At 40.0% G+C, this 14617-nt stretch overlaps 1 protein-coding gene across 5 annotated transcripts in view; it reads right to left on the bottom strand.

The window, feature by feature from the left end:
- The window catches only part of plekhg4 (pleckstrin homology and RhoGEF domain containing G4), a 223245-nt gene that overhangs the window by 92341 nt on the left and 116287 nt on the right, over positions 1-14617 (bottom strand). For all 5 annotated transcript variants that reach the window (XR_015759974.1, XM_087995955.1, XM_043707122.2 and 2 more), the window contains exons 8-10: positions 12742-12858; positions 9078-9176; positions 3488-3636 (exon numbers count right to left, since the gene is read on the bottom strand). Coding sequence is in view for 4 of the 5 variants with exons in the window: in XM_087995955.1 (XP_087852081.1) it covers positions 3488-3636; positions 9078-9176; positions 12742-12858 (365 nt within the window). In the remaining variant the exon portion in view is untranslated. The remainder of the gene's footprint in view (positions 1-3487; positions 3637-9077; positions 9177-12741; positions 12859-14617) is intronic.

Below are 14617 nucleotides of genomic sequence, written 5' to 3' on the forward strand. Positions count from 1 at the left end.
TGCCCATTCTGCAAACCGTACTGTTTTCACGATTCCTTCGCTTTCCAGCCTCCTTTTTCTGCCTCTACTTTTGTACATAAGACAAATGGCACTGGGCAGGCCTTGTAGAATCATGGAATTGCTCCTTGGTCAACACGTAAGGTGGCCTTGGTCCCTTTGATACTTGCTAGACCTTCCTGAAAAATGTTTAGGTATTTAATTAGGACTTCACTCAGCAGCCATTTTGTAACTGAAAAATACTGAGCCAAGCAAGGTGAATCTTTCTCAACCAATTTTGCCCCATCAAGCTTGCGCCAGAGCCTTTCACCACAATCAATGGTAAGTGCACCAGCTACTTCTCATAAGAAACTGGAACCAAAGTTATTCTCTTAACCTGTTGGGGTTCCCCAGTACCTGGTTCTGCAATCACTGATACAGCTGCGCCAGTATCGACCTCCATTACAACTGGGATGACCATTTAACCAGGCATTTTATTTTGATTGGTTCTGATTTGAATGTTGCTTAGCAATTTAACTGTTCCAAACCAGCTGTAGGTGGTCTTTCTCATTTATACACTCTCCTGGATACTGGCCTATGAGTTCTCATACTCAACTCTGGCCAAGTGGCACTCTTTTTGTTGTCTCAGATCCACACACCAGCAGCAACTACAATGGCCTACCAGCCCAGATCCTCAGGAAAATTTTAATCTTTTGGCAAAGCTTGGCTTCATTTTGAGCTTTTCCTATGGGCTTACCTGGAGATCTTCTGTTCAGAATATGTCCTGAGTGAGGCTATACAATTGCCTTCACACACATGGTGTCTCTCAAGCCCTGCCAGCTTGGTGAAGGTGTCCACTTCTATCAGCATAGTTTGTAATTCATATGATCCACTTGCTGCATATTTTAATGACAAAGTCAGTTGTAGTGCTTGCTTAAAGTACAGTTAGCCTTCAGCTAGTAGGCGCTTTTACATGATCACATAATTAATCCCACATACCAAATGGTCTCTCAGCATTTAGGGTTAGGGTTAAACCAAAATCACATGCCTCTGCCAGTCATCTTAACCTTGTCAAAAATCCCGTCACAAATCCCCCGGTTCTCAAACTGCTGAATAAAACTGATAGTCTCAGAATCTGAGGCGGCTTGGTGTTGTAATACTCTTTTGCTAAATGTCAACTCTTGAAAGGTTGGAATATTGGTCCCTCATGGAAAATTAGATTTCTAATAAATAAAAAAGCTAAGGGTCCACCAGCTGTCAGAAGAATTACTTGTTGCTTTTTATCTGCCCTAATGTCATTTGCATGGAAAAAATAACATTCTTTCTACATACTGGGCCCAGTCTTCAAAGGCAGGATCGAACAAATCAAGCCTCCCAAATAGTGGCATGATGCCAGAAATGCATACCCCAACTCAAAGATGAATGCTGCAAGCAAATCTCTTCAGGGCATATTTTTCTCTCATCGCCACTGAGATAACTCCACAAAGTCACCCCTTATTTACACATGCATGGTAGATGACAGTGATCCAGCTAGCTCAGAGCTGGCTCTGAGAGTGAACAGAACCCCTGACACTCTTGTTCATATCTGTCAGTCAGGACATCCTGATTGGACCAGGTTAACAGCCACAATTAGAGAATTCATATTCTATGATATCCACCTGGTGGACTTTGTTCCAATGACTACATCAGGAAGGCGGGTAATGAAACTATCTTGAAAGTACACTGCCCATCTGATCTGGAATCTATGCATTGACGCAATAAAGGAAATTCAAAATTAGTTGTTGAAGTAAAGTGCTTAGTAATCTAATGAGATCGTTAAAATTGCTACATAATGCAAGTCCTTCCATTTTTTTCACTGTCAAACGCGATTCGACACAGCTTGATTGAGTATAGCTCCTTCTTCACTGCAGCAAGAACAGAAATCTGCTAATTGTAGAAAAGCTCCTAGCACCAAAATTGCTTTATCCTTATTTATCTGTGGCCTAAAAACAACAGTCGACTTAGTACCAAATTAAAGGCAAGTTTATGTTGTGACCTCTGCCCTGTAACAATTAAATTTGAGGATGCTGAAATTAACAACAAGTAGTACATTTGCAGCCAAGAAAGTATCGACCCAGATTTTCAGATCTCTACTTCGAGACTGGATGTACTCCTAAAGATGCATGTTGGGACTCCTGCAAAATCTGATGCATTCATTCCATGTCAGGAATTATCCAGGAAGTTTAAACATCTTACCCTGTGAAAATGTCTCTGAAACAGATCATAGGGTGCGTAGACAGAGAGAAGAAATCAGGTTACTGTGCATACAAGGTGCGCAAAGCAAGTTCAACATTTACAAGATCGACATTATTTGAAGTCAGACAGTCCATTCACATCAGTCTAATAATGGAAGGGAGTGAGTTGTTCTTGAACCTGTTGGTGTGTGTGTTCAAGCTTCTGCCTGATAGAAGAGGTTTTAGGAGAGCACTACTGGGGCGGGTGGGGTCTTTCATGATGTTGGCAGCCTTTCTGCAGCAACAAGAAGTGTAAGTGGTGACCAAGAATGGCACGCTGGTATCCATGATGGCCTGGGCTGTGCACACAACTTTCTTATGGTCCTCCATACAATGCAACAATTTCTGATAAAGGGCTCCTGCCCGCAACTTCGATTTTCCTGCTCCTCGGATGCTGCCTGACCTGCTGTGCTTTTCCTGCACCACTTTAATCTTGACTCAGAATAAAACCAAGTCTAACTCCTGAGTAATTACGTAATTGACCTTCCCTCACAGTGATTCCCGACTGAATCCACCAACGTCCAACCAACTCCCTCATGACATTCTGACTTCTCCAACACCCTGACTCTCTGAACACATGAAATGACCTCCCCACTCTACCCACTTACCCATTTAATTCACTCACATACAATAAGAAATTATTAAAATGTTCAAGAGCTTTTCAGCACATTGGGAATGAAGACTCGCAGAATACAACAGCTACTACAATTAAAAAAAAACTGTGGTTTGTCTTGCTCCTGGAAATCCTGCACTATAGAGAACTCCAATAGAAGATGACCACATTGCTGAAGAAACTAGGTTTTGAAGAATTGGCAAGAAATACAGAGTTCCATTCTCAGGTAAAATAGGGGGATCAGAATGGCAATTTAATGGTGATCTTCTCTCCTTGAAAGTATCAGCTTTCAGAAATCCTTCTCAGTAGTACTGTTACCTTGAATGGTTGTTTTCTCCCAAAATTAATTATCTATGTACTATTCCATGTCTATGGCAAGTCATTTAATTAACAATGTGACCCAAATATGCATAATTTTCTCTATAATTTAGCAGCAGAAACTATCTAGTAATGCACAACTCCAACCACATTGAAGGCTTTCAAATAGCCAAAGTCCTACATAATATATAAATAAACAAAATCTATGAACATTACTGATAAAGTGCTGACAGACTTTTGATCTAAAATGGATTACAGAATTGTCAACAAACTAAAATTCTCTCATACTAGACATTGATGAAGTTACCTGTACACTACAGTTCCAGTGACATAAGACTCCTCTCTTCTCAGTCTGGCCAAGATAGCTCCTCCTTCGAGCTGCAGTCTCACCAACCTTGCATCTTCCAGAACATTCTTCATTAAGTGCTTATACTGTTGTAAAAGAGCATTTGCTTCCTGGAATTAGGAATAAATTACAAATCACCAGCAACATAGAAAATAGGAGCAGGAGTATACCATTCAGCCCTTCAGACCTGCTCCACAAATTGATGTCATAGTTGATCACCAACTCAGTATGTTCCTATTTTTTCCCATCCCTTTGATCCCTTTAGCCCCAAGAACTGAATCTAAAACCTTTTTAAAATACTCAATGTGTTGAATTCAACCACTTTCCATGGTAGAGAATTCTACGGACTCACCACTCTCAAGGCGATGAAATTTCATATCAGTCCTAAATGCCTACCCTGAATCCTTAAACTCTGATGCCTGGTTCTAGACTCCCCAGTTATCAGGATCATCCTTTCTACATTTTTCCTGTCTAGTCCTGTTGGAATTTTATAAGTTTTTATGAGATCATCCTTATTCTAAATTCCAATGAAGACAGTCCTAACCAACCGAGTCTCTCTTTATAAATTAGTCCTGCCATTCCAGAAATCAGTCTGGTAAATGTTCTTTGAATTCCCTCCATAGCCAGAAGATTCTTCTTCTTATAAGGTGACCAAACTGCACATAATACTCCAGGTGTCGTGTTCAGCAAGGCACCCCTACTCCTGTACTCAAATCCTCTTGCTATGAAGGTTAACATAGCATTTGTCTTCTACAACCCTGTTGCACCTGGTTACTTACTTTCAGCAACTGGACATCCAAGTCTCATTGCACCTAACCTTTTCCACATTATTATCCGACAGACAATAATTTGCTTTTCTGTTTTTAACATTAAAGTGGATAACCTCACATTTATTTATAATTCCACTTTTTTTAAAAAGGTAGGGAGAAAGTCAATAATTAAGGACCAGTTTGTCTGATATCAGGAGAAAATGTGAGAATCCATTATAAAAGATTTATTAGCAGAATACTTGGAAAACAGTGAAAGGATCAAACAGCATTAACATAGATTTATGAAACAGAAATCACGCTTGACAATTCTTCTGGGATTTTTTAAGAACGTAGCTAGTAGAATTGACATGGGCGAGCCAGCGGAAGTTGTTTATTTGGACTTTCAACAAGCTTTCAATAAGATCTGCTTAAAAGATTAGCACGTAAAGGGTAATGTACTAACATGGATAGAGAACGCGTTGGCAGACAGATAATAAAATATGAAAAAAAGAGGGTTTTTCCAAGTGGCAGGCAGTGATGAGTTCGGTGCTACAGAGATCAGTCCTAAAACCCCAGCCATTTGCATTATATATAAGGATTTAGATGGGGAGACTAAATGTAACATCTCTAAATTTGCAGACAACACACAGCGAGATGGGAGGGTGAACTGTGGGCAGGATGCAGAGATGCTTCAGCATGATTTGGACAAGGTGAGTGAGTGGAGAAGAGTAGCAGAGCTTTGGATCAAGTTCTATATGGAATGCAGTGTGGGAGATCAGCTAGGAGTGCATTGAAATAGTTAAGTCTAGAGCTAACAAAACCATGACTGAAGATTTCAGCAGCAAATGAACTGAAGTAGGGATGAGAAACCAAAAGAACTGCAGATGCTGAAAATCAGAAACAAAAACAGAAATTGCTGGAAAAACTCTGCGGAAAGAAAAATTCTTCAGAAGGAGGGTTGTTGGATCCAAAATGTTAACTCTTGATTTCTCTCCACAAATGGTGCCAGACCTGCTGAGTTTTTCCAGCCATTTCTGTGTTTATGTTGAAATTGGGATGAACTTGGGCAAAATTACAAAGTTGGAGCTGGATATCTTAGTGATATTGTGGACATGTGATCAAAAGTTTATCTTGGGGCCAAATGCGTCAGAAATTGCAAACAAACTAGTTAAGTCACAGACAACTGGCACAAAAAAAGGTGGCATTCATAGCTAGGAAATGAAAGTTTGAAGTGAGAACAGAAGATAGTAGCTTCAGTCACCTCCAGTGGGTCCACCTCGGTCCTCATTCTATTTCTCAACTATAGGCGGTTCCAAAAGCACAGCATTAGTTTTCCTATGTACACTGACACTCTGCTCTAACTCATAAACACCTCTTTCTCAAATCCTCCACTGTAAATAAGTTATCAGACTGCTTATTTGATATGCTGTACTGATGAATAAAACACTGGAAACAACTCCTAATCACCTGAGTCATGCTAAACTCTGTTCTCTGTATTCTTACTTGCCATAAGTTCCATTCATCTATTACCCCATGTTTGCTGACCTACATTGGCTGCTGGTTGAGCAAATGCCTTGACTTTTAAAGTCTCATCTTTGTTTTCAATTCCCTCAGCGACATCATCCTTCCTTACCTCTGTAATGTCCTCTAGCCCCATGACCTTGTGATATATGTTTATTATTCATTCATGGGAGATGAGGGTGTCGCTGGTTAGGTCAGCATTTAACTGCCCTCTGGGTATTAGGGATGGGCTTTGAGAGTCAATCACATTACTGTGGATCTAGAGGCACGTGTAGGCAAGACATGTCCCTCAAGGACTTTAAGTAAACTATATGATTTGGTTCTGGTGAAATCCGGATTTTTAAAAATTGAATTCAAATTCCATCATGTGCCATGGTCGAATTTGACCTTGGGTCCACAAACATTAGCTCTGGATTAACAGTCAAGATTAAAGTGGTGCTGGAAAAGCACACAGGTCAGGCAGCATCTGAAGAGCGGGGAAATCGATTTTTCGGGCAAAAGCCCTTCTTCAGAAATCCAGCCTCTGGATTAACAGTCCAGCAATAATACGATTAGGCCACTGCCATCCCAAATATGCATGTACATGCTCACCTAACTCAGATCTATGCATCTCCAATTTTAATTACCCTATACCTTCAGCTGGACAGATCCCAAACTCTGTAATTTCCTCTGTAGAGCTTTTTGATTCTCAATATCTCTTTTTTCATTTAAAACACTCCTTCAAGCTTTCCTCTTTAACAAAGCTACTGGCCATCTATCCTAATATTGCTGCATATTGCTGTATAACACTCATGATGTTTTATATATGTTGTTGTTGATATGTATGCAATTATAATGGAGCATCAAATGTTGGAACCCCAATTAAACAGATGATGTAGGTGTGTTATTTGAAGTGGAGTTAAGGACAATTGCCCTGTTTAATTATGTGGGACAGCAGTCTACAGCTCTTGACAGTACTTAGTTTAGATTAGATTACTTACAGTGTGGAAACAGGCCCTTCGGCCCAACAAGTCCACACCGCCCCACCGAAGCACAACCCACCCATACCCCTACATTTATCCCTTACCTAACACTACGGACAATTTAGCATGGCCAATTCACCTGACCTGCACATCTTTGTGACTGTGGGAGGAAACCGGAGCACCCAGAGGAAACCCACGCAGACACGGGGAGAACGTGCAAACTCCACACAGTCAGTCGCCTGAGGTGGGAATTGAACCCGGGTCTCTGGCGCTGTGAGGCAGCAGTGCTAACCACTGGGCCACCGTGTCGCCCTTTAAAACTACGGGCAATTTAGCATGGCCAATTCGCCTAACCTGCACATTTTTGGATTGTGGGAGGAAACCAGAGCACCCAGAGGAAACCCACACAGACATGGGGAGAATGTGCAAACTCCACACAGAGTGAGGTGGGAACTGAACCCAGGTCTCTGGCGCTGTGAGGCAGCAGTGCTAACCACTGTGCCACCATGCCACTCACGAATGCATTAATTTATTTTGCATGCTTCAGAAACAGTGGAATGAAATCCAGAAAGACAAAATTGGTCCTAAAGAAAATAACCAAGAATAGGATGACCTACTGATATTTATATTGAATGGATAGGCGTGATATATATGTTACAAATTGTTTGCATACATTCAGTTATAATCAACAGTTGTGCAATCCAAAATATTCTGACACCTGGACTGTTTTTGTATTCTCATTTTATATTTTCTTTCTGCAACAAGCCATAAATAGTTTCAATTTATCCCAATATATATTCTTTTCATCTTCACGCCAGCTATATAGTATCCTAAAATGTTTTCTATGTTAAGGTGATACAGATCTTTTATTATCTGTGGGAATCCATCTTTTACCTCATTTACAAAGCATTGCAAGTCAATTTTAAGCATCCCTCAAGAACCTTTGCATTGTTTAATCTGAATGAAAAATCTGTGAGGGCAGCAAATGTGATCTGTGTCATATCCCAGTTCCTGTCTGTCCTAAGAAACTATACTCTGATATAAGATGCTTCGTTATGCCTCTATTATTATAAAACCACCTCAAGTAGAGGCGATTTGAAGGATGTCATGATGGCAATTAGCTAGTTACTACGTCACTAAAATGCAATTTCAGCTGTGTTCTTTCTATCAAGTTCATTTGATAAGTGAAAGTAGGAATCTATGAATTTGCTTTGGATTTAATGCATGTGAGTATTATTGTTTTGGTAAACAAATCTATTGTTTGAGAGAATTGAAATATTCAATTGACTAAATATGAATAGAGATAACTGTAGAAATCAAAAAGAGAGGAGTTTTTTTATGACTTTGCCATTATGTCAGAGGTCTGTCGACTTAGAGGATTTTCATTCACAATAATTAGTTATTCCTATGTTAAAATTTCTACCTATATGTGAATTTTCTTTCATTTATTCAGAGGATACAAGCTGTGATAATTCAGGAAGTCCAAGTGGAAAGGAATATCATTTATTGTTGAACATAAAAATACAGCCACCACCCATTGCTTACACAGGCTTATCGTAGCTGGGACGAACATTTCTACAGATCCATTCCTGGGTATGGTTTTTCTTAATTTATCTATTTTCCTAATTAACCTGTTGAGAGATTTTATTACACACTTCTGGAGCAGGTTCGACTTGAACCTGGGCCTCTTGGTCCAGGGATAGGGACACTGCTACTGTGACACAAAACAGCCCTAAGGTGTGTTTTATATAGGGCTCAGGTGAGGAGTTCCTGCTGGGTAGGTCATTGCCTTTTACCATGGGAACTTAGACTCAATAACCTGCACAAGGAGATTTAATTAGTGATTCCCCATGGGTCTTGTAGGAAAGTTATCACACAGGCATTGTGAGCTAGGACAGAGTTTGTGCCAATCCCTAACTGTCCTTGACAAAGTGGTGGTGAGCTACCTTCTTGCTGGAGTCTGCAAGTACATCCACAATGCTGTTAGGACGGAGTTCCAGGATTTTCATACAGCGACATGGAAAGAATCAGGTGGTATAGTTCCAAATTCGGATTGTATGTGACTTGCAGAGGGTATTTCCATGTGGTAATGTTCCCATCCTCCACCTCCTATGTGATAGAAGCTGCTGTCAAAGGAGGCTGGGTGGGATGCTGCAGTGAACCTTACAGATTATACACATTGCTGGCATTCAATGGTAGACGTTGAAGATAGTGGATGTGATGCCAATCGAATAGATTGCTTTGACCTGGACAGCCTCAAGTTTCTTAATTTGCAAACATTCTGTAACATGCTCCCTAACATAACAATCTAGCAATTACCTCAGCTGTTTCTGGTAGGTTACTTGATTTCAGGCTCTCTATATTGTCCTGGAGGAAACTCTTTGCCGCTTTACATCCCTGTATAAGCTGCTCTTGTTTCTGTAGGAACAAAGAAATCAGCTGAACAGAATTTGAAATATATTATTTCAATCTGATATTATTGTGGTAAAGGAAAAACTAAATGCAGACTAACTCCAGATTGTGTTGAAGAGAGGCAAAAATAATAAGTTTGACAAGTTATTTAAAATCTAGTGTAAGCAAATGCGTGTTATTTTTGATATTGTTACTAATACAATTTGCTATTGATGTTGTTTCTCCATTAACAACATAAAAGTAATGGTTTACATAAAACAAAGATATTTTTGTAAGTGGAATATGCTCTTCAGATTAAATATTTAATAACAATCAAGAAGAAAACAATGACAGTGAGGGTTTGACTAGGGGACACAGCACTGTACAGGTCGTTTTGCTATATTCGTCATTGTGAATTGGCTATAACACAATTGACGAATTGTGGATGTTGTTTGGATAACGCAAACTTTCAGCTGAACAGGTATAATGATTTTCAATTAGTGATCTTCTACAAAGCAATTTTCTATAACGGTTTTCCAGAACACAAATTTCTATAGCGTGATGTTGCGGAGGAACATAACTGTCGCATTATAGCAGAACAACTTGTAGTTGTATAAGACATGAGGAGCAAGAGTCCAATGGAAATAGGGGTAAGTGGCTCAATAGTGAGGGGTGCAGACATGATTCTGGAATGGTATTTAACCTCCCTGGGGCAGGGTCAGGGACATCACTGAACAGCTGAAGGACATCCTGAAATGGGAAGATGATAAGTGAGAGGTACGTACAGATTCGGATGAATGATTTAGGTAGAATGGGAGATGAGGTTTTGCATCAAGAATTCAGGAAGCTAGGCAGTAGAATAAAAAGCAAGTCCTCTACGATTGTAATATCTGGATTACAACTGGTGCCAAATGCTAGCATGTACATGATTAGGATAATATAGCAGATAAACGTATGGCTCAGGAATTGGTGCTGTGGGAAGGGTTTTAGATTCCTCAATCACTGGAACCATTTCGGTGGAAGGTGAGGCTGTGTAAGTGAAACAATCTGCTTTTGAACTAGAATGGGACCAAAATCTTTGCAGATAGGTTTGTTGGTGCTGTTGGGAGGAGTTAGACCATAAGAGATGGGAGTAAGCAGTTTAGCCTCAAGCCTGCTCTGCTATTCAATAGGACCATAAGTGATTTGACATTCCTCAAGTCCACTTTCCCAGCGCTTTCTAGTTTAAACAAGTTATGCAGAGATAGGGGATACAGAGCATTAGTTTAATATGAACACAGCATAATATGGTAAAGCAATGAGACAAAGACAACTCAGCCATGTTGCAATTTAGGGGAGTAAGGCAAGGCAGGATAGCCTCTACTTCAATGCTTGACATATTGTAGACAAGTCTGATGACTTATCACACAGGCTTGACATGTGGAATTGTGATATTGCTGTCATCACAGAGACATGGTTAAGGGAGGGGAAGGACTGATGACTCAAATATTCTGGGGTATACAATCCTCAGGTATGACAGGAAGGGTGCAAAAGAGGAGATGGTGTTGCATTTAAGGGGACGGTTACTACGGGTAAGGAGGGACGATACCTGGATGATACCTCAGTTGTCAAACGAGGTTTTGTACATAAAACTTAGAAATAAGAGAGGCAATTATATTGCTGGGAGTGTATTATAGGTTAGCACACAATCAAGCACTACAGGATGTGTAATAATAGGATAATTATAGTAAGAGACTTCAACTTCCAAATATTAACTGGAATAGTCATAGTGCAAAGGATTTAGAAGGGGTGGATTTCTTGAAATGTAGCTAGGAGAATTTGTTATGTCAATATGCAGAAGGACCAACAAGAGGCAGCATAGTGCTGGACATACCTCTGGGGAATGAAAACGGGCAGGTAATCAAGGTATCAGTGGGGGACCATTTTAGTAATAGGGAGTACAACATAGTACAATTTATGGAAAAGGAGAGATGGTCTACAAAAAAGGTTTCTGGATTAGTGGAAAATATACTTTATTAAAATAAGGCAGGATCAGTCCAAAGTTGACTGGAAACAGCTACTTGCGGGAAAATCTACAGCAGAACCGTGGGAATGGGGGATGTTTCAAAAAGGAAATGGGATAAGTACAGGTCCAGCATGTTCCTGTTAGTATGTCAGAAAGGAGCAACAACACCAGAGGAACAGATTATCGAGGAATATTCAGGACTGGATAAGAAGGCTGCTTTTAGTGGGTGCAAAGGGAGCAAATCAGTGGATGTCCTAGTGTAGTATAGAAGGGGGACCTTAAGAAAGCAATTAGGACAGCAAAATGAGAGCATGTAAAAAACTGGCAGGTAAAACTAGGAAGAATCCCAAGTTAGTCTGTATGCATATTAAGGGGTAAAAGATAACCAGGGAGAATAGGGCCCTTAGGGATGAGGGAGGTAATCTGTGTGCAGAGCCAGTAGGATTTAAAGTGAGTACTTCACTGCTGTCTTCACTTGGGAGAAATAGAATGTAGTAGAGAATATGTACAGGGTCTATGAGGTTCTTGGGCAAATTGACATAACGACTGAGGAGGCATTTCGTAAACTTAAAAGTAGACCAGACCAAATGAGTCATCTCCCAGATTGCTATGGGAGATAAGGGAAGAAACTACAGGGGTTCTTATAAGGGCAGGGAGGTTATATTGCAGCTATACAAAACCTTGCTTAGGTCACAGGTGGAGTACTGTGAGCAGTTCTGGTTGCCACACTATAGGAAGGATGTGATTGCAGTGCAGGGTGTACAGAGATTCACTAGGACGTTGCCTGGGCTGGTACATTTTAGCTATGAAGAGAAGTTGGATAGGTTCAAGTTGTTTTCTTTAGAGCAGAGAAGGCTGGGGGTGGGGGGACATGATAGATATGTATATGATTATGAGGAATATGGATAGGGTGGATTGAATGCAGCTATTCCCTTTAGTTGAAGAGTCAATAACACAAGGGCATGATTTTTAAGGTGAAGGGTAAGTGATAAAGGGTATTTGAGGAAAATATTTTTCGCCCTGCAGGTATGGGAATCTGGAATCACTATCCAAGAAGGCAGTAGTGGAGTGAATCCTCACGACCTTTAAAATTCATGTGGATGAGCACTTGAAATGTCATAACATTCAAGACTACGAGCCAAGTGTTGGAAAGCAGGATTAGTGTAGATAGGTTGGCACAGACAAAGGGCGTCTTCTGTGCTGTATGACTCTAAGCTGTTAAACAAAAAGGGAAAATGGGTGTTGGAGAGATGGTTGCTGGTAAAAAAAGATGTATTTAAACCATGATAGTACAGTTTTCCATTGAGTTGCTAAAAATATCATTTGGAACTCAGTGGGCTAAACTAAGGTCTACATCAGTACTTACAGAAGGTCTGTCTCACTGAAATATTTGAAAGCAATGGTTGTAAAAAATAATCCAAAATTGCACAAAACAGTACATCACAAAAATGAACAAACGGCAGGCATATGGCTTCCACTTGGGTCTTGGTTCCTTCTACTTTTTGACATTATGCCTTCTTTTCAAATTTGGCTCATAACAGCTGGCTGTGAAAAACAATGATATAGTTCAATTCCTCCATCACTCACCATACGAAAGCACATCCAGTTACTATGACTATAGGGGAGAGTTCCATCAAATTCTGGTGGCAGTTGATGGCTTTCCACATATTTATGCAGTGACTTCAATGAGGTAAGAAGTTCAAACTATACAAAAGAAAGATCAAGAGTTCACTCAAAATTCAAAAGCAGATACAAAGAGTGAAAAATGTGAATAAAAATCACCAAAAACACTGTCAAAATTAAATCTAGAAGCTGTCGAGAAAATATATTAATCAAGTAATCACATGAATAACATTAGAAATCTTATGTCTATGATGATTTGGAGGTGGTGATGTTGGACTGGGGTGTACAAAGTTAAAAATGACACAACACCAGGTTATAGTCCAACAGGTTTGTATGAAGCAGTAGCTTTTGGAGCGCTGCTCCTTCATCAGGTAGTTGTGGAGTATAAGATCATAAGACACAGAATTTATAGCAAAAGTTTACAGTGGGATGCAACTGAAATTATACATTGAAAAAGACCTGGATTGTTTAAGTCTCTTATCTTTTAGAATTACCATTTTGGTTTCAGTTCTTTCATATGTAAATCCCAGAACTTTTTTAAAAGTTACATTCTCAAGTGAACTTTAACAATAATAGCTCAGGGCACCTCATATTTTCAATGCATTATCTGAGGTTGAGAGAGTGGAGAGCGTCAAGTTCCTTGGACGGACAATAACTGACAATCTGCCTTGGACTTCCCATACAGATACAACAATCAAGAGGCACAAAAACGCCTCTTCTTCCTCAGATGGCTCAGGAAATTTGGCATGTCCATAAGGACCCTCATCCAACTTCTACAGATGCATCACTGAAAGCATACTGACAGGGTGCATAATGGCCTGGTATGGTACTGTTTCACCCAGAATCATAAGAAACTACAGAAGGTGGGGTGCACAGCCCAAACCAGCATGGAAGCCAACCTTCAATCCCAAAGACTCCATTTACACGGCTCACTGCCACAGAAAGGTGCCAACACTATCAAGGACTCATTGCACCCTGGTAATGATCTCTTCCATCAAGCAGAAGATTCAGAAGCCTGAACATGCGCACCAGCAGGTTCAGGAACAGCTTCTTCCCGGCCATTATTAGACTGATGAATGGACTGTCTAGCCTCAAATAATGCTGATCATGCTAATGTTGACCTTACCTAGTGCACAGCCTGTGCAATGTAACGTGTATGCCTCTGTCTAAGTCTTCGAGATCTGTACATCCTTGCTTACTATGATCTGTCTGTACTGCTCGTAAACAAAGCTTTTCACTGTACTTTGATAACATGACAATAAATCAATCAATCAAACAGTATAGTGAGACCTTGTAATTTTAAAAATAAATTGGTGTTTTAAAGGTTTGCACTAATTATAAGTTTCTTGAATCTGAAGAAACACTGTTCCATATGACCTAGTGATGCTTGATTTGGAAGAAGTACCCATAGGGAAGAAGTTTAAATTCAGAAAAGCCATGCAGCCAGACATTGAGAAAACAGAATTGACCAGATCATACTATGATCTTTTTTTGAAAAGGATTGAAATAAAGTTATCTATGGGATATCGTGCCATCAATCTTGTCATGAATAAAGCTAAAGAAGGTTCCTCGGGTGTATGCCATATGGGTGAGAACCATCAGCAGGGACTATGAACAATATATGGCTCCGAGTATATATGAATCAAGTACCAGATCAACTGAGAGGGAAGGTAATTGACCTTTTCTGCCAGAAACGGAGTTAAAGACATTGGAACTATGCCTATTGACAAGAAAACATAAGAGATCTTCCATTCAAAATGAAAATGAGGGAAACCATTTCTCTTACAGGTTTCGCCTTTGGAACTCAATTTTCCACAGAGAGCAGAGAAGGCTAGGTCAT

The sequence above is a fragment of the Chiloscyllium plagiosum genome, unplaced genomic scaffold, assembly GCF_037043375.1.
Source record: "Chiloscyllium plagiosum isolate Xiang-an unplaced genomic scaffold, Cpla_swu_hap1 HiC_scaffold_17, whole genome shotgun sequence".
In the NCBI taxonomy this organism is placed as follows: domain Eukaryota; kingdom Metazoa; phylum Chordata; class Chondrichthyes; order Orectolobiformes; family Hemiscylliidae; genus Chiloscyllium; species Chiloscyllium plagiosum.